Source organism: Ambystoma mexicanum, chromosome 6q (assembly GCF_040938575.1).
Source record: "Ambystoma mexicanum isolate Mex_15411 chromosome 6q, UKY_AmexF1_1, whole genome shotgun sequence".
Classification (NCBI taxonomy): domain Eukaryota; kingdom Metazoa; phylum Chordata; class Amphibia; order Caudata; family Ambystomatidae; genus Ambystoma; species Ambystoma mexicanum.
Window position 1 is genome coordinate 1,123,345,998 of NC_090937.1, and position 20,859 is coordinate 1,123,366,856.

The window sequence follows — 20,859 nt, forward strand, 5'->3', positions numbered from 1 at the left end:
CAAAAAAAATGTCAATGGCACTTTACCATTTAAAAGCATTTTAGTAAATCAGGCCCTCAGTGTTCAAGAAATTCTCTGGCTTCATGAGTATGCCGGACCCGAAAAGGTGCCAGTACATGTTGTTTCCGGCACCTTTTCCCTGAAGCCATGCAGGCTTCATTACGAGTATGCCGGTCGGGAAAAGGTGCCGGTAACGTCCTGTACTGGCACCTTTTCTGGACTGGCATACACTGATTCTGCCGGTAGGGGGCAGTGAACTACCAGTAGGCCGCCCACGTATATTTGCGGCTAAATCGAATTGGAGAAAAAAACATTTGATGAAATCGTCTATGATAAATTCTTTTCGATGTAATCACATAGCACCCAGTGTAATACATATCCCCGTAGTTGACAGCTACCCACCTATAGTCTTATTTATTACATTAAGCATTGACTGGCCATGTACCTATTAATATTGGTGTGATTGTCTGCCAGAGTTAATGATTAGTATCATAGCACTTGTTTGACGCTATGTGTATCATTGCTGTAGTGTTTGGCAACAGTGGGGCAATGGTTACATGTCTTTATAATGACACATTTTATGTAGAATGCACTTATACCGAAAATCTTACGATGAAAAGCCAAACGATTGTCTTTTCTTTGTTTGAGGGGGTGGTCGTTTTCCACCCCTAGAAACCCACCCCAACCATTTCCCCACAAGATGTAACCCTTTACCCCACCCCACATACATTTTCGTTATGTTGTGTCGTAAAAGTTTCGGTATATGTCTACATAACATTGTCATTACAAAGACTGTATACCTGCGACGACGTGTCCAATTTTCTTACAGCAATAACCAGTGCTGCTAGATACAGCATTTCATATCGAGGTTAACAAGTGTTCATGGAAAATACTTCTATCCTATTTCTGAGGTAGGGATTGAAATGTCTGCTAAAACAAATATCCTTCCCCTGGAGATTTTTGGAGGTGTGTCAGAGTAAATAAACATCTCTCCAAAGCGGTTACTGTTTACAAAATCCTATTATTTCAAATCTTGAAGTCTACACCCTACATTCTTGTGCGCCTATTTCCTGACGGGATAGGGCCAGCGCGCAAAATGTGTGGTCTCAAAGTAAAAGTTGAGGATGTATTGATGGTTCTCTCTCTGTTTTGTTTGATTGTTTTGCAGACTGCAGTCAGGAGATGTTCCGCTGTGCTACCGGCAAGTGTCTGAACTTCACATTTGTGTGCGATGGGTATGACGACTGCGGGGACCTCAGCGATGAGCATCATTGTGGTAAAGCAAGCGTCTGATTTCGTACCACTAACAATGTGTACTGTACATTTATTTATTCATTTGCATTTTTAAAGCGCTTGTTTTGTGTCGTCTTGTTTCCAAGGCGAGCACGTTGCCGCTGAGGTATCCTCCCGGGATATAGAAATGTTTTGGCCTGTTCTTTAAGTATCTACCGAATTCCATGAGTATTGCCCAAAGCAGACTCAAAATATATTCATGGAAAACTGATTCATCAAATATTACTAGAAAATGCAGTTGACCTCAAAGTATTAAATCACTAGCTCTTGTTATGTTTCCATCCTTTCCTCCAACTGTGTTCAAACTAGCAATATAGGGCCTCTGGAAATACTGCCATATTCATCTGCCTTAGATTCACTCATTTTGGCAGCAAATACACCAAAGTAGGAGGGATGAATTGACAGTGTTAGTCTCCATTTTGGGGAGTTGGGCATATACAATGGGTGGTAATACCGCCCACAGTAAATCCTCATTTTTTTTTTTGCAAGATAGTGTGGAGGACACACCTCCATCCAAGTGAATGAGACCTTTCCTCCCCATCACCCCCAACATCGGGTTAAGGCAATGGGGTAATAGTGGTAATTGCACAATTGCCTTTTTTCCCGCACTGTCATAATTTTAATGAGGGCCGTAGGCTGTTAATTTTCGATCAGCCATCATTTTTTAATAGTCTTTTTTCACAAGCCAAGAAAAAAGACGTTGAAAGTCCAATAATTGAGCGAATATTTCATTGAGTATTTCCATACTGCAAATATCTACATATGTAGCCCAAACCAAGTGCAGGAAGTAGTTTCCCAGTGCACAATGGATTCAACTCCCAGAAGGTTTTCCAGTGTAGCTGTGACTTATGGCTAGACGTTATTCACCAAGCAAGATGCACAAGATTCACAAAACATGTTACATGTCTAGAGCATTATAGCTTGTTGAGTAAGTTACACAGCTGTGTCTACTATGCACATTCGTAACCTACAGCATTAACGCATTTGCCTAACTCGGCATTGCAGGTGGTGTCAGAGAGAGACGAGTGAAAAAGCAAAGGGTAGCTAGCAGCCACCCGGCTGTAACTTAGATAATGTTGTCATCTTTCCTTTGCCAGAGTGCTTCCACTTCTAAGTGATGCAATGGTGAATGTTATTGTTACCCAGTGTAATGGTACTCAAAGTTATCGATCGCAGAAGCATGAAGGACCAAGGTGATCCTGACAGGATTCAAACTTTTGAAGTGAAGGCTTGTCCCAGTTCAGAGGGGAGCGCTTAACATGTGAGCCATACTGCGGGCGCGTGTTCACAAGCATTTGAAAATGCATTTCCCACGTTTATGTTCACACCTAACTTAACTCTGTGTCAAAGGTGAAAGTGGCGTAGAAAATGTTGGCAAGTGTACCATTTACTGTCAAATTGTAAACGTCTGTGTTGGAAGGAACAACAGAAACGTGAGCATTACTTGCAGGAATGCAAGAGGTAATACTTCCAACTTGCCTTTTTACACTCATCGAATGCAATTTTCTGACAGCAATAACCGGTGCTGCTAGATACAGCATGTCATATTGAGGTTAATAAGTGTGGTGAGAGCATTCATGAAAAAATACTTCTATCCTATTTCTGAGGTAGGGATTGAAATGTCTGCTAAAACAAATATCCTTTCCCTGGAGATTTTTGAAGGCGTGTCAGAGTAAATAAAGACCTCTCCAAAGTGGTTACTGGTAACAAAATCCGATTATTTCACTTGAAGTCTACACCCTACATTCTTGCGCGCGTATTTCCAGCCGGGATCGGCCCAGCGCGCATTGTGTAAGTTACGCATTGCACATAGAAGCCCACACTCTCATGGTTAATTGAGTTTCCTTTGTGGATACAATTAGTTGCATCTTTACCTTTCCAAAGGCACATGTTGCCCATATCGTTGACATAGTTCTCTGTTAATACGATAGTCCACATCACATTGCTACCAGTGCTGGAAACATTTGCTGCCCTGCAGGGAAGATTTGCAATGACATTTGCACTGACCAGCCCAAACATAAGATTTGCATTGACTGAACAGTTCAAAGATCACATTTTGCAGCAGGTGTTTGTTGCAAATGTCTGCCAAATTGCTCGTCAACAGTGAAACAGTGGCTGGAAATTGTGCAATTTATGGTAACCTGGCACCATGTCAAATGGTAAGTACAACCATAGCCTGTGGCATCCTCCATGTACAATTAGTTATCTTTTTGATTCCAGCGTTTGTTTACCATTTTTCTTTTCTTAATTCATTTTTGCTTGATTTTCAGGCATGGTAATGTACTTATTTGTGCTGACATTATGAATATTGCCTCCCTCGTATATAATGCAAACAATGAGATAAACAGCTCATCTAAGATTTTCGAAGACACAACAACTAACCCCATCCCATTGCTGGCACCCTTTGAACGGTAGACTTTTCCAGGAACCTATATGCATCCCGCCAACGAAACTATAAGAAAAAGGGGGTCGGGCGCAACAGAGCCAAAATCGAATCAAACCATTCACTGTGAATTTCAGGCATACCACATGTTCACGTCTCCACAGGAGCGCGATACTACCTCACTCTGACGTGTATTTCTTTTCCTCACTACTTGTTCCCCTTGTTTGTCTACTGCCCTCGACTAGCTGGCTCGCCTCTAAAATCTCCTTCCCACTTACGAGCTATCACTAAGCTCCCATATTTAGTCCTATGACCCTCACCCACATCAGTTGGCAATGCTGCCCAAAGAAATATCCCAATGGTCCATGCCAAACTCATTGGAGAATTACAATGCACAGACCCTGGGTGCTTACAAACTGCATCCTCCAACACCACAGGTTCCACATTTGCATTTCCTGGTATCCCCCTAAGATCTGCCACCTCTTTTCTTACAGTGCCAGCGAGGACCACAATATATGGCAGAAGGGTGCTTTACAAGACCACCTGACTTATATTGCGCTCAGACAGTCTCGAGCAGCTTTCATTTCAGGGAATTATTTTCTTGTCTGATTTGATGCTAGTATGTTGGATCAGCTCGACCCCTCATGCACCATCCTCCCACCTGTCATGAAATTAACATATGAATGGAGGCCAATTTGGGTCACCAGGTCTCCAACTGGAGTCGTCATCCTTGAGCGGAAAGGAATGCAATCAGTGCCTCCAATTAAAGATCAAAAGTCAGACCCACATAAATAGCTTTGGAAGACCTCGCACTAGAGGTTGCTCCACGTACCAAAAATGTACCATTCGTCTTCATAGTACAAGGACGCCTCAACTGGGGAATGAGAGTTGCTCTTGACAATGATTTATACACTTCCTTCAAAAAGCATAGTGACCACTAGGGCGGCAGTATTTATTTACACATGGGAGGAAAAATCTGACAAATGTATACGAAATGAATACGAATAACGCAAAGCAATCATTTCCCACCTACCTGAGCGGTCAAATGTGCCACTGGACTCCTTAGCTTGACTTTTATTTAAGGCTTGTCCACATTGAGCATTGCAAAGAGATGGCTGTGTATGTCCCCCACACCCCTATGGCACGGGGTTCCTGAATCTCTTCCCTAGTGGGGAGCAATTACCACCCGGATCCACCTAGAAGGTAGAAAGTTGTTCAAGCACTGCATCCACAAAACAACCTAAAATAAGCCCACCAACAAGCACCTGTTACCCAATGTGCGCTTGCCACATTTCTGGCTATCTGGACTCACGTGTTTGCATCAACTAAAGCTGTGACGCACAATGACTTAACATTCATTCTCCATGCACAAAAAAATGCAAAGCAATTCATCGTTACCTTTTACCAGGCGTTAGGGAAGTGGAAAGATGAAAAAAATACCAACGGGTTTTTACTAAAGTCAGGGCAGAGGATTTAAACAGTTGTGCTTAATGCAGGTGAAACATACAGCGACGAATGTCAAAAGGCCCAGGAAGCACTTTTTGGACTATTGAACAAATACTGCAAAGCGAGGTTTGTGACAAAATGTCTCGCCGCTTTTTTTTAAAAAGACTTTACTAAATGAATGGGGGTGGGGAGGGCGTGACCACATTGCAATACACTTCTACTGCCATTTTTACTGAGCCCTATGATTTACAATTTGTCAGGAAAATTGTTGCACATGGCAGAATTCACATGTCTGCCTGCTGCCGCCACCCCCTATGCCCCCCCTGCTATGCCTTACAAATGCAGCCCCATTACCACCAGCATGTATTTTCCAGCTGGTGCTAATGCAATCTATTCCTATAGAATCTGTGTGAATTTATCATCTGCTAGAAGCAGGCAGAATCCATAGGAATCCGTTGTATAGTCCTCCCGCAAATGTTAATTGTGAGAGGCATTTACATTTTTCCACAAACAGTGGAAATGCGATTTCACCTTACTTTTTCTCTTTACCCTTTTCTCATTTATTTTGTATTTATTTATTTCTATAGAGCCGGCAGCCCGCAAGCATCGGGCCGCTAACATATAGACAAGGGACAAAACACTCAATCACAATACAATTTGCTCCGGTTAATGGCTAGGGTTATTGTCTAGTACACAGTGATTTATTTGAAGAGGTGGGTCGTGAGTTTTTTCCGAAAGTTTGTGTAATTGTGTTGTAACCTGATAGTGAGGGGTATTACTCCACATCATGGCCTCTTTAATGTGGAATGCTTTACCCAAACCATTTTCTTTCTTAACCCTGGTTATCTCAATTTGGCCTTTTGACTCCGACCTGAGTGCGCGTCTTGGCACATACGTAACCAGTTTACTTTTAAGGTAAGAAGGGGCCTTCCCATAAATGCATCTGTGTGTTAAAGTCAAGGATTTGAAGAGGATTCTATCCTCCGCTGCTAGCCAATGAAGGTTTCTTCTATCCTCCTTGATATGATCCTTTCTAGTTTGTTTCTTGATGATCCTGACGGCGCTGTTTTGGATTACTTGGCAATGAGTCCTTTGTTGGCACCCAAGATAAGGGCATTACCATAATCCAACCTTTATAGAATAGTTGTGCTGGCTATTGTGGAGCAGTTGGCTTTGCCCATGTAAGGGCGAATTTTTCTGAGGAGCCGAAGGTGATAGGAACACATATCCACTATTCTGAGGAACCGAAGGTGATGGGAGCACCTATAACACTTTTCCATTAATTGCAATAGGAAGTGGACCCTTTCGTGCAGTTTAGGTGCCAAATTGAAAAGACCCAGAGGTCCCTGCTTTGCTTATTCTAGACCTCAGAATACCTGGGAATCCCTAGGGAGCAAAGTGAGGGTGATGCAACAAGGGTAGAGGAGGAACATGTAGGGGATGGGAGGAGAGTGAGGGTAGGGCAGGAATGCCTAGGGAATGGGGAAATAGCGAGGGTGATGAAACACAGGTAGGGCAGGCACACGTAGGGGCTGGGAGGACAGTGAGGGTGGTGCATTAAGGGTAGTGTAGGAATGCATAGGGGATGGGGAGATAGTGAGGGTGGTGCACAAGGTAGGCCAGGAACACATAGGGGATGGAAGGACAGTGAGGCGGGTGCAGCAAGGGTAGGGCAGGAATGCGTAGGGGATGGGAGGATAGTGAGGTTGATACAGCAAGGGTAGGGCAGAAACGTGTAGAGTATGGGGAAATAGTAAGGGGGTGCAGCAAGGGTAGAGCAGGAATGCATAGGGGATGGGAAGATATTGAGGTTGGTGCAGCAAGGCTAGGGTAGGAATGTGATTTTGAATAATTTATTATGCACACCAGACGGAGTCAACCATATTCGGGCGCAGATGGCAACTATAAGAGATCGCGGATTTCATAAGAGAAGAAAAAGAAGATGTCTGAGGGTTTAGTTTAGATTACCTGTTTACATTTATCTAAATAGAAAGGTTTTCAATCTCTTTCTAAAGAGCTCCAGGCTTTCACACTTTCTAATTTCAAGAGGAAGTTGATTCCAAACATTAGGTCCATAGACACCAAAGCTTCTGTCTCCTCTTGTAGTGCATTTTGTTCGTGGAATGCAAAGTAAGAGTTTGTCCTCCGAACGTAGGTTCCTTTTCGGCTGATAAAATATTATTTAATCAGCTAAATATGCGGGGTTCAGCCCTTTGGTACATTTAAACACTAGGCATGCCATTTTAAATGTGATCCTATCTTCCACCATCAGCCAGTGGAGTGATTTCCGCATAGATGACACATGATCACTTTTCTTTAAGTTTCCAATGGCTCTCACTGCTGCATTTTGTGCTCTCTGGAGTCTCATCATTTTCGTCTGAGGAATCCCTGCTAGTAAACTGTTACAATAATCTAGGTGGGGGTTGGTCATTGCCCCCACCACCACTGCTCTATCTTCTCTTGGAATATAGGGGTTTATTTTCCTTAATGATCGAAGTGCAAAGTGAACTGTTTTCACTTTAGCCCCTTCTTGGGCATCACTGTTCAAATTTGCTTGCCACCAGCAACCTAGGTTTTTTACTTTTTTAGCATATTGCAGTTGTTCTCCAAGAATCATAGGGGGAGAGCTTTGAGTTTCTGCTGTTATTTTGTTCTTTGAACTAAACAGTATAATTTCCATTTTAGCAGCGTTTAATTGTAGATGGTTGTTATTCATCTATTCATTAAGTTCCTTCATACATTGATTAATTCTTTCAAAGTCCTCTTCACTATTTTGTAACTCAATATATAGTTGCGTATAATTGGCATATGAATGAAATGGCAAACCATATTTCCTGAAAATCCTAAAAACTGGACGAAAATAAAGATTAAAGATAAGTGGGGACAGAGATGAGCCCTGTGGCACCCCACAATCAAGTTCCACCATTTGTGAGATAAAGCCATCGAGTATAACCCCTTTGAGTTCTCTCTTTAAGAAATGATTCAAACCACTTCACAACATGTTCAGAGGCTTTCCCCACCTGCTTAATCTGTTCTGTCATTACCTGATGATTCACAGCATCAAAAGCTGCGGAGAGATCCAACATTAATAACACTGTGGATCCTCCCCTATTGGCTAGCTCCATTAAATCATCATGCATGGCTAAAAGAGCCGATTCTGTGCCATGGTTTGGGTGAAAACCTGATTGAAGATCATCCAATAGGTTCTCTTCATCCACAAAGGCCTGGAACTGAGAACACACCACCTTTTCCAGAATTTTTGTTGGCCACATTAAATTAGCCACTGGTCGGTAGTTCTTCATTACTTCTGGGTCTAAAGTTGTTTTCTTTGATAGGGGTTTAATTAGTGCTTTTTTTAGAGCTACTGGTACCTGTGAATCTTGAAGTTACTTATTCACAAAGACCCCCCATGAATGGCGTTAGTTCCTTTGCTAACCGTTTAGCAGCATATGCTGGCATTCTACAGGAGGAATCATTAGTGGGTTTCAATTGCCCTAACAGGATAAAAATTGTCTTATTCTCCACTTTTTGGAACTGAAAAGCTATTTCGCTTTGATTTTCCTTCTCGTATTCCTCTTCTTCCTTTGTTTGTCACTCTATTTTAGAGTCCCTTCCCAGTTCAATATTATTTAATATGGTAACTATTTTATCTTTAAAAAAGGCATTGAATTTAGCAGCGTGTTCCTGAGATGCTGTTGTGGTTGAGTCCATACATACTGGTTTACAAACTTTTTTGACCACATCAAATATGGCTTTAGACTGATTTCCAGCTTGCAAGATCTCGCTATGCAGATAGTCCCGTTTTGCTACAAATAGGGCAGTTTCATATATTTTTAATACTGCCTTAGCCCTAACTGCATCATTATTGTTCTTACTATATCTCCAATTATCGTTGGCTTTGCCTAATTGCTTCCGGAGCAGAGCAAGTTCGGGACCAAACCAGGATTTGCATAGGGGGTGAGAGGATAGTGAGTGTGGTACAGCAAGTGTAGGGCAGGTTCAGTTCAAGTGATTCTCAAGAAGCTGTTGGAATGGGGGGGAGGGGCTAGTGAAGTACAGATTGAGTGGGCATTCTGGGTCATGTAGTCCATGTGTGGTTCACTGTTAATTGCAAATTGCATGTGGGCTGTGTATTGTAGTGTATATTAATATACCCTGTGGTCTTGTTTTTGTCAAATGATGCAGGCTTTGCCACGATACAAGACTAGTTGTCTCGGCTAGCAGCCTCTGTGGAATATAATCAATTGCCTTTTTTCGGTCTCATTGACTGAACAGTATTAAAACCAAGAAATAATAAATATATTCATCACGCAATAAAAAAAAAACAATGAATACTGAACAAATCCAAATTAACTATGGGGGAGACAATCCAGGACTGCATTCAAATTCCCGCCTCGCCCGAATACCTAGATGCCCTGCACTGGCAGACCCACCACAATCTAATAACGGGGCTTGCCATAATCACACAGAATGCTTGATTGGATGGATCACTGGAGGTAGCAATTGTAAATTGTGGAGTGCCCAATTTAACTATCAAAGGGGCTTACCCAAGCACTCTGAACGCTCGATTCATAGGTTCCCTGGAGGTAGAGAGGAAGTGCGCCAGTTTAACTTCGAATAAATGATATGGTATGCACTTAGATGTATTTGAAGGTAGGAATGGAGATGCACTAAGATGCTCCCAGAGGGGCATGAAACATGACACACCTAGACAGTTGCTTCTTTTGGCGAAGGGAAATCAGTTCTTAGGTGAGACCTGTACAATACAGGCAAAGGCCAGGCCGTAGCGTTGGTCCTAGATATGTGGGTCGCCTGGCACTGCATCTAACTTACATATTTGGTTCCACTTAAAGTATTACACCTACAAGATTTCAGCCCAGTCAGGAAGCTCCAATTTACTTGCTAGCTACCCCTTCTCAACTATAACCGCTCAGGTTAGCCGCAGAAATGAACAGTGGTTACATGCAAGTATCCCCTGCCATCGCGCTTATTAGATTACTTGGTTAATCTTCTTAGTACGTGGAAGACACGTAGTAGCTATGTGTATTTAATTTATTTTCCTATTGCACTCAAAGAATTCCAGTAGCCAGGTCCTTCCCAATGGTAGCATTCTACCCCCACTAGAAGATGCACTCGGATGACCAGCCTATCGCGTTGAGCAATTTGGGGCTGACCATACCACAGATCCATAAAAATCGGACAAAGCGACATCAAAGATAAACTCTGTCTGAATTTAAGGTATGTATAAACTGACCATATCTGTGGACACCTGCTGCAGGCAGGGCTCTCAATCCATGCACTGCAGAATGCATGGTCGGTCTAGCTGCTCATATAACTTATCTCACTGAAACCCCTGACATACCTCACCACTTCTGCCATTAGTATATAGTGACTACCTACGACAAATTCGGTCTAGCTGGGAACACATCAAATCTCCTGCCCTAGCGCTCTGTTTTGACCACCGACAGCACCGGCCCACGTACCTGACTTCTTGGGTTGCTTACTGGAGCCTAGCCAGCCCTCCTAGGTCCTAATCTCGCCAGAATGCACCTTAAAATCTACTTTTAGAACCAGGGACATCATTTGGGGTTGCCAGGGGTCACACCGGTGACCCCTGAGGTCTCCCTTGCTACCTCTGTGGTTTCCCTACCTACCCCTAAATATTTATTTAAATGGAAGCTCCTGGGATGTGAGACTATGAAACAAGATGTGTACCTTTACTGTGTTCTAGTAACCACTAGAGATTTGTAGAAAGACAGGCCAATCAAATGGTTGGGCCTGTCTACTTAATTTAAATTATAAAAGCAGAAAGTGTGTTGCCTAATCTTTGGCAATCACAGAATAAATCTGCACGTGGGTATAGATTATTTCAATCTCAAAAACACAAAAATGAAAGTACAAACAATACATAAAAAGAATTTTACTGTTTTGTAAAGAACATATCAAGAGAAGGTAGATGCAGAGAAAGCATAGTAACATGTGATTATTTTGGATAATTATTTGGTCGTTATTCAAAAACAATAAACAAATTTGGGAATACAGTTTTGGAACAATTCCTATGTACAAAACATTAAGACAAATGAAATATATACATTCAAATAAGTATAATTATATACTAAACTTGAAGACAATTGAAATGTGTACATTCAAATAAGTATAGAGTATTTCGAGCCTAGTATTTCTAGGCGAGAGAAATTACAAATTCCAAGGGTCTGTTCATATTAGATATCTGGTCGTTAGCCAACGTGATCCCAAGTTGGTTGGTAACAAAGGTTGGTTTCAACTTGGTTTGGGACAGGTGTGTTGTTAATTCCTGTGTTTGTCACGTTTCGGCGGTAAAGGTTTGGGATTGGATCCGCCTTCATCAGGGCTGAGAATCAGAGACCCTGTAAGAGGGTGACAAAGGTAATGATGAGATTGGTTATAATACCCTGGTGGTCCCTATTAATGGGGCCGAGGTTGCATTTGAATTTAATCTCATGGCGACCGGATTCCAAACTTACATGCCTGGGATGTGGCCAGCGCCATGTGGCTCTTTGTTTCTGGAGTGGCTAGCTTACTTGTTCCGGACTTAAAAAAAAAAATAGGAGGTTCCACAATTGTAACATTTGAGCAGAGACCCTAAATAAGAATCGGAATAACAAATCATGTGTCTTTCTGGAATTCTATACAATAATTGCTAGACACTTTAAAGGTTTATTTCAGGCACCCTACAAAGGGTGAGTCACTGATGTAGTCTGTTCTTTAAACACCTCAAATTCACAATGCAGACAAAAACGTCCAAAAAGCATTTAGAGTAGAATAAGCATTCATTTCGTACTATGTATTTTGCTTTCCTCAAATTGCAGTTATAGCATGTTTATTTCTGCCATTGTCTCTGTTACGATCATCACAAGACAGTCCATCTTGGTGTCCTCAGTCACTTGACAAAATCCTTGTGCCTGAAACTTGTTTACAGTATAGAAATGGCTGACCATAGCACATAAAGTGGCCCTTGATTCCATTGTGCCCCAATGAATGCTTTGTTGCAATGGGTCTATCCTTCTCATCGCCATGGCATGCTGTTCAGGATGTTTTTTTGCATTTTTGCATGTTTGAGGTAACTATTGCCCAGACTATGGGATGCCATGTCAGTGCACTGCTTTCCCTGCACTACTAATTATTTAATACACTGTTATGAACCCGGTCAATGGTATGTATTGTGCCAACCTCTGAAGCCCGAAAAGTCGATCCATGCAAGCTTGACATGTGGCCAGCTTTCCACCAGACCTGCAGATGTAGATGAACTAGCTTGCTGTTAAATCTTAGTTACCGGGTTAATGGAATCCACTAGAGAGTGTAATTTACTTTCTGACTTGAGAACATGTAATTGTTCATTTTACTATAGCCGGTAAAATAGCTCAGTGGGTTGATCGCTCGCTGCTCCAATGTGTGTGTGATCTGCAGGTTGCAGGTTTGAATCCCGGCAAGGCCAACTCAGTCTGAGGTTAAGTGAGTACCGACAGAGGTTGGGTAATATTGTATGTATATTTCTTCTACATAAAGCACTTAAAGCCCTTAGGCATAGGTGCCATATAATAACACTTCGTTATCATCTGCTTGAATTAATATGGGCCTATACACACTGATATTAATGATGCATATGGTGATCCATTCTTGTATGAAATGTATATCACATTACAGTGATATAACCATATTTTTCGTATTGTACGAAGGAACAATGCTATGTGATGCCACTTCCTGTTTTGTCAAGTGGTGAAAGGTCGTGTTCCAGTGATGTCACTTGGGGTGGGGTCAAATGACATCACTTCCTGTGATATCAGAGGTCAAGGGTCATGTGATATCACTTCCGCTACCCCTGGCCTATTGGTGAAATGACATCCCTGCTTAGAATGTTTTCTCATGCCTGGAGTTCAGTCCCCGAGGGCGTTCCAACCACAAAGCGCATTGCGGCCATACCAATAGGTAAATGCCGCTGTAGAAATGACAACAATACAATACAAAACATGGGGCCCAGTTGATTTAAAGGTCACTCTGTAGATGAGGCAGTTGTCCAGATGATGAGGGCTCACCGACTTGGAACGCTGGTTGCAATATATCACGGGGACACAAGATAGGCATTGAACCCTGCATGCACTTCTGTTATAGATAATGAGCAGCTCCTGAACACCCAGTGTTTGAATGGATGCTTATGTCCTTCATGTGGCCGAGGCCAATTCATGAAGCTGTGAGTGCTTCCACCCCATTGATTGACAAGAAGCCACCTAGTGGTGAATTATAGCATCTTGGAGGGCTATCTGGCATCTATTGAAGATAAATTGAGCCCATAATGTGCTGTAGAGATATCTGATTCAGCAAATTTAAAAAGAGCGACATATACAAAACTTGCTCTCAAATACCATAATACAACTCAGGTGCGCGTGGTAGTTGTCGTTACAGGGAGTCCTTATGGATTCTGCCCACTTTTGAATGTTATTAAAAGTAGGTGGTAAGCCACAGGGATTCAAGTCTATCCAGCTTCATTAAAATTAGATCTGGCCGGAGATGCTGTTGGTCTGCCTGTTATGAAGCAGGGAAACATGTGCCCTCTCTGTCAGGGGAATCATGATCCAAAAGCCACACAGAGCAAAAAGCACAGAGAGAGTGTTAAGGGTCACATTTGCTGGAGTGAAGGCAAAATGCAAATATTAGCTTTAATATTAGTGTGTAAAGTGGAACTAAATTGGAAACTATAAATATATAGTTTGCAAATGTTCAGGGATTCAGGATTTTTAATCTAGCTGGGATGTTTTTATTTTACATTAATGGGAGGTAGAAAATGTTAGAGAGATCGTAAGGAATAGTACAAGAGATTATTATTTAGAAATATAAAGCATGGTATTCAGTGTAAATTGAGTGCCTGTTTGAAATTATTGCTCTAGCATACATAGAATGAGTCGCAATCAAATTTAAACATTAGATTTATTGAGTGACATCTGTTCACGTAATATATAAATATTTGCAGAAGGACAGTTTGGGGTGTGAATGCAGTGTGAGTTTGTGGTGGGTTTTAGTGTGAGCTGTGGTGGTGCGGGCTCCTAGTCTGGCGTTCCTTATGTGCACTGGTAACGTGTGGGTTGTGCTTCTGGCTGTGGGTTTGGGGTTAGGGATAGTGTTAGTGGATGAGGACTGGTGGATGTGGCACTCTTATGTGCGTAGAGCAGGTAGGAATGGAGTAGGGCGGATGGAGTCAGAGCATGGGAGCTTAACGGGGTGGACAGGGGCCATGTTGAGTATAGTGGGTGTAGACTGGGTGTGGGTGTATACAAAGGTGGACAGAATTGACTTTGGGTTTAGAGCATAAAATAAGCAGATTTGACTTTGGGCTAAAAACATAAAATATGCAGATTTGACTTTTGGGCTTAAAACATAAAATATGCAGATTTGACTTTGGGCTAGAAACATAAAATGTGCAGATTTGACTTTGGGCTAGAAACATAAAATATGCAGATTTGACTTTGGGCTAGAAACATAAAATGTGCAGATTTGACATTGGGCTTAAAACATAAAATAAGTAGATTTGACTTCCCGCTAGGTGTGCATGCTAGTAGCTGCTCGTTGACGTGGAGCTCGGTGGCTGTGCACAGTCGTGTAGCAAAAGAGGGCAGTGCGCGTGGGTGGTGGGGAATGTGCGCAGGAGTATGATGCCTAGCTAACATACAGTAAGCTCGCAATTGGAGGAGCCGTTATAGATGTAAGGGGAGGGCACGGTATAATGTAGGAGGCACGGCGAGGGGAGGTAGCAGTGGCGAATGTCAGCGTTCAATAGGCAGCATGGTAATTAACAAGGCATAGTATGCTTACTGGTGGCCGAGGATGGCGGACAGGTCTTGGCATGGCGTGTGTCTCATTCCATGTGTGGGTCAGAAACAGGCGGTGTAGGTGGCCTTGCGGAGCACCAGGTATGAGCTACTCAACGTGCCATGGGGAAATGAGAGGTCTCGTCGAGGGAGGTTGCGACGGGCAGAGGTTGGCGCCTCGCGGCTCGTGCAGCGAGGCCCACAGAGACAGGCTCCAGCCTTGTCGTAGTGGGCCTTGAGGTGGGCGGGCCGGCTCTCGCCTTCCGGTGCTGCTGGCTGGAGGAAATGGGCATGCAGAGCCAATCAGATCGCTCCGCTCGGGGGGATCAGCTGGCGAGGTTGCTTAGCAACCGAGGACGCCAGATAGCACAGCGGCCATTTTAGAGGGCGTTCGCACGCTTGTTGCTCCGGTGGATTTTCAGGCTTATTTTAAAAGAAATGGATGTTGCGCTCCCTGGGCATCAGAGGTGGAGGCAGAGGCAGGGCAAAGGCAGGGGGTGCAGTTGCACGGCCCTAGTATCTCGGGTGGAGCATCGTCGTCGAGGCGAGGTGCTCCATTAATTCAATGTGAGCGGGAGATGAGGGGCAGGGCTCCAGCCCTCCCGATGTCGCTGAAAGGTAGGTCATCACTGAATCACAATCCCCCATCCCACCACAACACCCGTCCACCAAACTCCACACCACCAAACACAACCACAACCCTGCTAAGCAAAGCACAGACAAACCCCCCCCTAATCCAGCTAGCCCTCATCAATGCTAGATCCCTACAAGTGCACGCCACAGAAATACACAACCTAATCTCTGACCTCGAGCTAGACGCCCTAGCCATTACAGAAACTTGGCTACATGAAGCCTCTGGTCCTGCCATATGCCAGGCCCTCCCCCCTGGATACATCATCCTCCGGCAAGATAGACCAACACACAAAGGAGGAGCCCTAATAGTCAAAGAAACACTGAAGGCTAGACAAATCAAACCTATCTCACCCGAGAACAATTTCGATGCCCTATCAGTAAAAATCTCCCTCTCTCCTAATGACACCATGACAATGCACCTTATCTACCGACCACCAGGCCCACTCCTGAATTTCCAAGCCGACATCCTACACCTACTAGGGAACAATCTCAAACCCAACACTAAAGCCATACTCCTAGGAGACCTGAACCTCGGCTTCAATGACACAAGAGACAAACGCAGCAAAACCCTTGCTATAGCCCTTCTAGACCTACAATTTATCCAGAGAGTTGACTCTGCTACTCACACCAAAGGCTGCATACTTGACTGGCTAGTCGACCACAACTGCAGGGTAGACATCAGTTCAAACACACCACAACCATGGACCGACCACCACCTTATCCATTTTTACATCCAAACAAAGACAGCTATTGGTCAAATCCCTCCTATGCCAGCTTCTCTAGCTAGATCTAAAAAGCTACTCTCCAAAGAAAGGATGTGCCCACTCCTAGAAGTCTCAGCACTAGCATCACCCACCTCCAACGACCCCAAAGAACTAGTCGCACTCTACGACACCACTATTAAAGAGATCATTGACACTATTGCCCCACTAGAAACAAAAAAAGCTAAAAAATTCTTCCACGCTAACTCATGGTTCAACCAAGATCTACGTGACCTAAAAACACTCAAAAGACAAGCACTCAAAAAATGGCAATCACACCCCTCCACCCCTCTACGCGATTCTTACTTAACCATTGCCAAGCAATACAAAATCTCCATAGCCAAAGCCAGAGCTGACGCATACAACACTAGAATCGACAATGCCCAATCACACTCAAAATAATTAATCGCGATTTTCAATGAACTAGTCATACCGCCCGCTTCCAAACACCAAACAATCAAAGACGTGAATTGGTGTAATGACATCCAGAAGGTAAATAAATGCTCGACAAAATTGACTTACTCCAAAAGAAAATGAAAACCAACCATGACAATCTACCCAAGTCTCCACATAAAACACGGACTGCCCCCAACTCCAAGCACCCCCCACAAAACAAACACAACAACAATCCTCCACCGCCTTTCACCTTTAGAGAGGTAACCGCCCCTGAGGTCCTACGCATCATGAAACAAATCAAACCCTCACTCTGCAAGGGGGACATCTGTCCAGCAAACCTAATCAAAGACTGCACTGAACCTCTAGCCCACTTCATTGCTACCTTCATTAATGCCTCATTCGCCACAGGCACAGTACCATCTTCCCTCAAAGAAGCTTGGGTTCGCCCACTACTAAAAAAACCTACGCTAGACCCAAACTCACCCAACAACTACAGACCCATTACAACAGTGCCATTCCTGCTGAAAATCCTCGACAAGGCCGCATACCTACAGATACAAGCTTACCTTGAATCTCACAACATCCTAGGCAAGAGACAGTCTGGTTTCCGCCCACGCCATGGCACAGAGTCAGCACTACTCAACCTTAAGAACCAACTCCTAAAAAACATGGATAAAGGCAAATGCGCTATCCTCCTACTCCTTGATCTGTCAGTCGCATTCGACTTAGTCGACCACAAAACACTAAGTACACATATCACCAACACAGCCCATTTCTCAACTAAAGCCACAGCCTGGATCTCATCCTTCCTGGAAGGCAGAGCTATGAGGGTCTACTCAGACCAAGCATCAGGCACCCCCTCCCCCATCAACTGTGGAGTACCACAAGGGTCCTGCACCTCCACGACTCTATACAACTTATTCACACTCCCACTATTCAACGACTTAGAAGAATTCGCCATAACATTCACCAACTATGCCGACGACACTCAAATCCTTCTCCCACTAACTGGTGACTACAAGCAAGACCTAAAAACCTTACAAAACACTTATGCCATCATCCAGGCATGGACGGCAGCCAATAGCCTCTCTCTCAATGGAGACAAGACAGAGATCCTACTAGTGGGCCCTAAAGAAACTCTCAGCAAGCTAGACAATAAATACAGTACTTTCCTCATCGAGAACTCAGTAATCTCTGTCTCCCCTCTGTAAAAACACTGAGGGTATACCTAGATTCTACCCTGTCCATGGACAGACATGTCAGTTACATCTCCTCCTCAGCAGCTCTTACAACCAAGATAATCAATGCAGTAAAACCTCACCTGTCCACCACAAACTGCCTCAACATTGCCAGAGCCACTATAGGCGCGAAACTGGACTACTGCAACGTCCTCCTGCTAGGTACCTCGGCCAAAAACGTTACCCAGATTGCACAAAACAACGCTCTGAGAGCAGCCCTCAATATACCAAAGAGAGAACACATCTCCCTAGCAAGACAAAATGCCCACTGGCTCCCAGTTAAAGAGTGCATCCAGTTCAAGACTCTCACAATTACACATAGATGCATATCCCAAACTGCCCCTAGCTACTTTAATGAACGGATTCAACCAGTCCAATCACTCAGACCCAAAAGGGACCTATATGCCAACCAACTTACAATACCTAACTTCAATAGAGTCAAAGCTGGCGGCTCGAGTTTCGAAGTCCTAGCACCAAAAGCCTGGAACTCCCTCCCGCCCAAACTAAGAGCTGAAACATCCCACACAGCTTTTAGAAAAGCTCTGAAAACCACCCTATTTAAGTGAATCCCATTTTTAATTCTATTGCATGCAACAATGTCTGTAAGCTACAACTGTACCATGATCACGGTTCCCATGTAACCTTGGAACCACAGCCATTCCTGTAACCGAATCAACATGTCAAGTACATTTTCTTGTAACAGCACCAGGATGCCTGAGGGCAGCTGCTGCGCTTTAAAAATGCAAATAAATAAATAAATAAATAAGTACTAAACACATCCTCATTCCTATTTATTCATATACACCTGAGATTCATGCACTTTAAGAGGGTCCAGGGACATTATTATTGGGAAGGAAAAGACCAGCTGTTAGCTAAGCCTTTGGGAACACCTTTGGGTGGATAGCGATAACTGGCTTGGACTGAATGAGGACAAGATTCCGTCTTGGTGGTGGGCACCCTTCAGCTGCTTCTCTGTGGACTGTAGATTTCTGGCCTGCTATGCTTGGTTCTTTACCCTCTCCTATTTTAGTGGTAAAGGATCTTGGGGTTAAACTTTCTGCCGCACTCTCTCGAGAAGCACAGGTCTCACCTGTTTGTCAAGTTGGGCTCTTCAAATAAAAAAATCTTCAGAAAGTTCTTCCTTTTGTTCCTTATCGCTACATGCTCCTCTGGTCGCCTCCCTCGTTTTGAGCAGAGACGACTACTGTAACTCTCTTTATCTAGCTCAGCCATTGTCATGGTCGTGAAGTTAGGGGCACAGGCATGCAGGGGTCGCATGCACAGGAGAGCTGGGTGGACACTGTCCTGGCGCCTTTGGCACCAGGCTCAATGACAAAAGTAAACAAGAACATTCATTTAAGACCAAAAAGCTTTTATTATGGACATAGCACTTCAGATGCATTAACCTTGAACATTCCATCCATTAAGCAGGATGCATTAACCTTGAACATGCCATCCATTAAGCAGCCCCAAGTGTATTCTTGGGTGTGGCTGCTAATGGATTGCCTTCGCACGTGCTCACTCTCTAGGAGTGGCAGGGTGTGGCTGCTAAGCCGGCCCTAATGGGCGTGCCCACAATCTCTGCTATCTAAGCTGCCCCGATCCTCAAGACAGACGCTTTGCGTTATTCTGCACTTGCAAGCAGCGTAACGCTCACCATCGCCTGAGGTCAGACATACCATTGAAGATCCTGCTTCATGGACATCCTGCTTCCTGCCAGCATACTTACCAACTGGGGGAAGCTGTTCTTACCTGTACATCTCTTCAGCGAACCAAGTATTCATCTTAACACTTTTCGGAACGCCAAAATCTTCATCTGGGCACCGCGGCACGACATGCTCCATCGTCGACAGCAGCGCCTGCAAGGAAAAACAGAAGACAAGGTTAGACATCGAAAAAACTGTCAGTTTAAGGTTGCGCTTCGCCATACTTTGCGCATTCCTTACACCATCACTTACCTACTGTCGAACATTGCAGTAGCATCCATCTTCCATCCGGCCGCATCTTTCAGCGGCATTGAGGCCACATTTCCATCTAAGGGAAGAAAACCGAAGAGAGGCATTATTGTGGGCATAAATGGGAGCAACATATAAAGACATTAAACAGAACGAACAGCATCACAAGAGCTCAAGAAAAACTTACCAATCATAAGGAGAAGCATAGTCGCTGCTGGACTGGGCTTACGCTTATCGGGGATCAGTGAAAGAACTAGATCCCATTCGACACACCCCTGCCACAAGTAGCAGGATGGAGAGCTTATCTTCCATAAGTCACAGGTGAGCTTTATGGGCCGGCGTATGCTCACAGAAACCGTACTTTGGGGTGAAGGGTTCGAGAGGTACAACAATCACAGATTGGCGCACTCACACACTCTTATCTCCACGCAGGAGCAGTATCACCACGTACCACCGCTCACAGCTTTTCTACTGAGGGAGAGGCCTGAAGGGGGTGATTCAAGTTCAGGGAGGGCTGCAACCGTGCCCCAATGCCTCCGCAGAGACCAGGTGAGCATAACAGCCATCTTATCTGATTCGACACCTTCAGTTACTCTAAAATTCTGCGAACCATATGGTTTCATGGATTTCCTTCTCTACGCATATTTCCCCTGTTCTGCACCAGCTACACTGACTTGCTATTGAACAAAGAGCACAGTTTAAATCCCTCTGCCTGGTCCATAGTGCTTTTTACAGAGTTGGACCTGAATATCTTCAACAGAAATTCTGCCCTTATGTTCCTATTCACGCCCTTCGTTCTTGTGATAATGCTGTTATAGCTGTTCCTAGAATCCGGCTCTCCTGTGTAGGAGGCCGTGCATTTTCAGTTGTGGCCACTAAGATCCGGAACTCAATTCCACAGGAGCTGCGACTCAC

At 44.0% G+C, this 20,859-nt stretch overlaps 1 protein-coding gene across 4 annotated transcripts in view; it reads left to right on the top strand.

Moving 5' to 3' along the window:
• Nucleotides 1–20,859, top strand: part of CORIN (corin, serine peptidase) — a 1,135,185-nt gene that overhangs the window by 680,700 nt on the left and 433,626 nt on the right. For all 4 annotated transcript variants that reach the window (XM_069631711.1, XM_069631714.1, XM_069631713.1 and 1 more), the window contains one exon: nucleotides 1,169–1,276. In XM_069631711.1, the coding sequence (XP_069487812.1) occupies nucleotides 1,169–1,276 (108 nt within the window). The remainder of the gene's footprint in view (nucleotides 1–1,168; nucleotides 1,277–20,859) is intronic.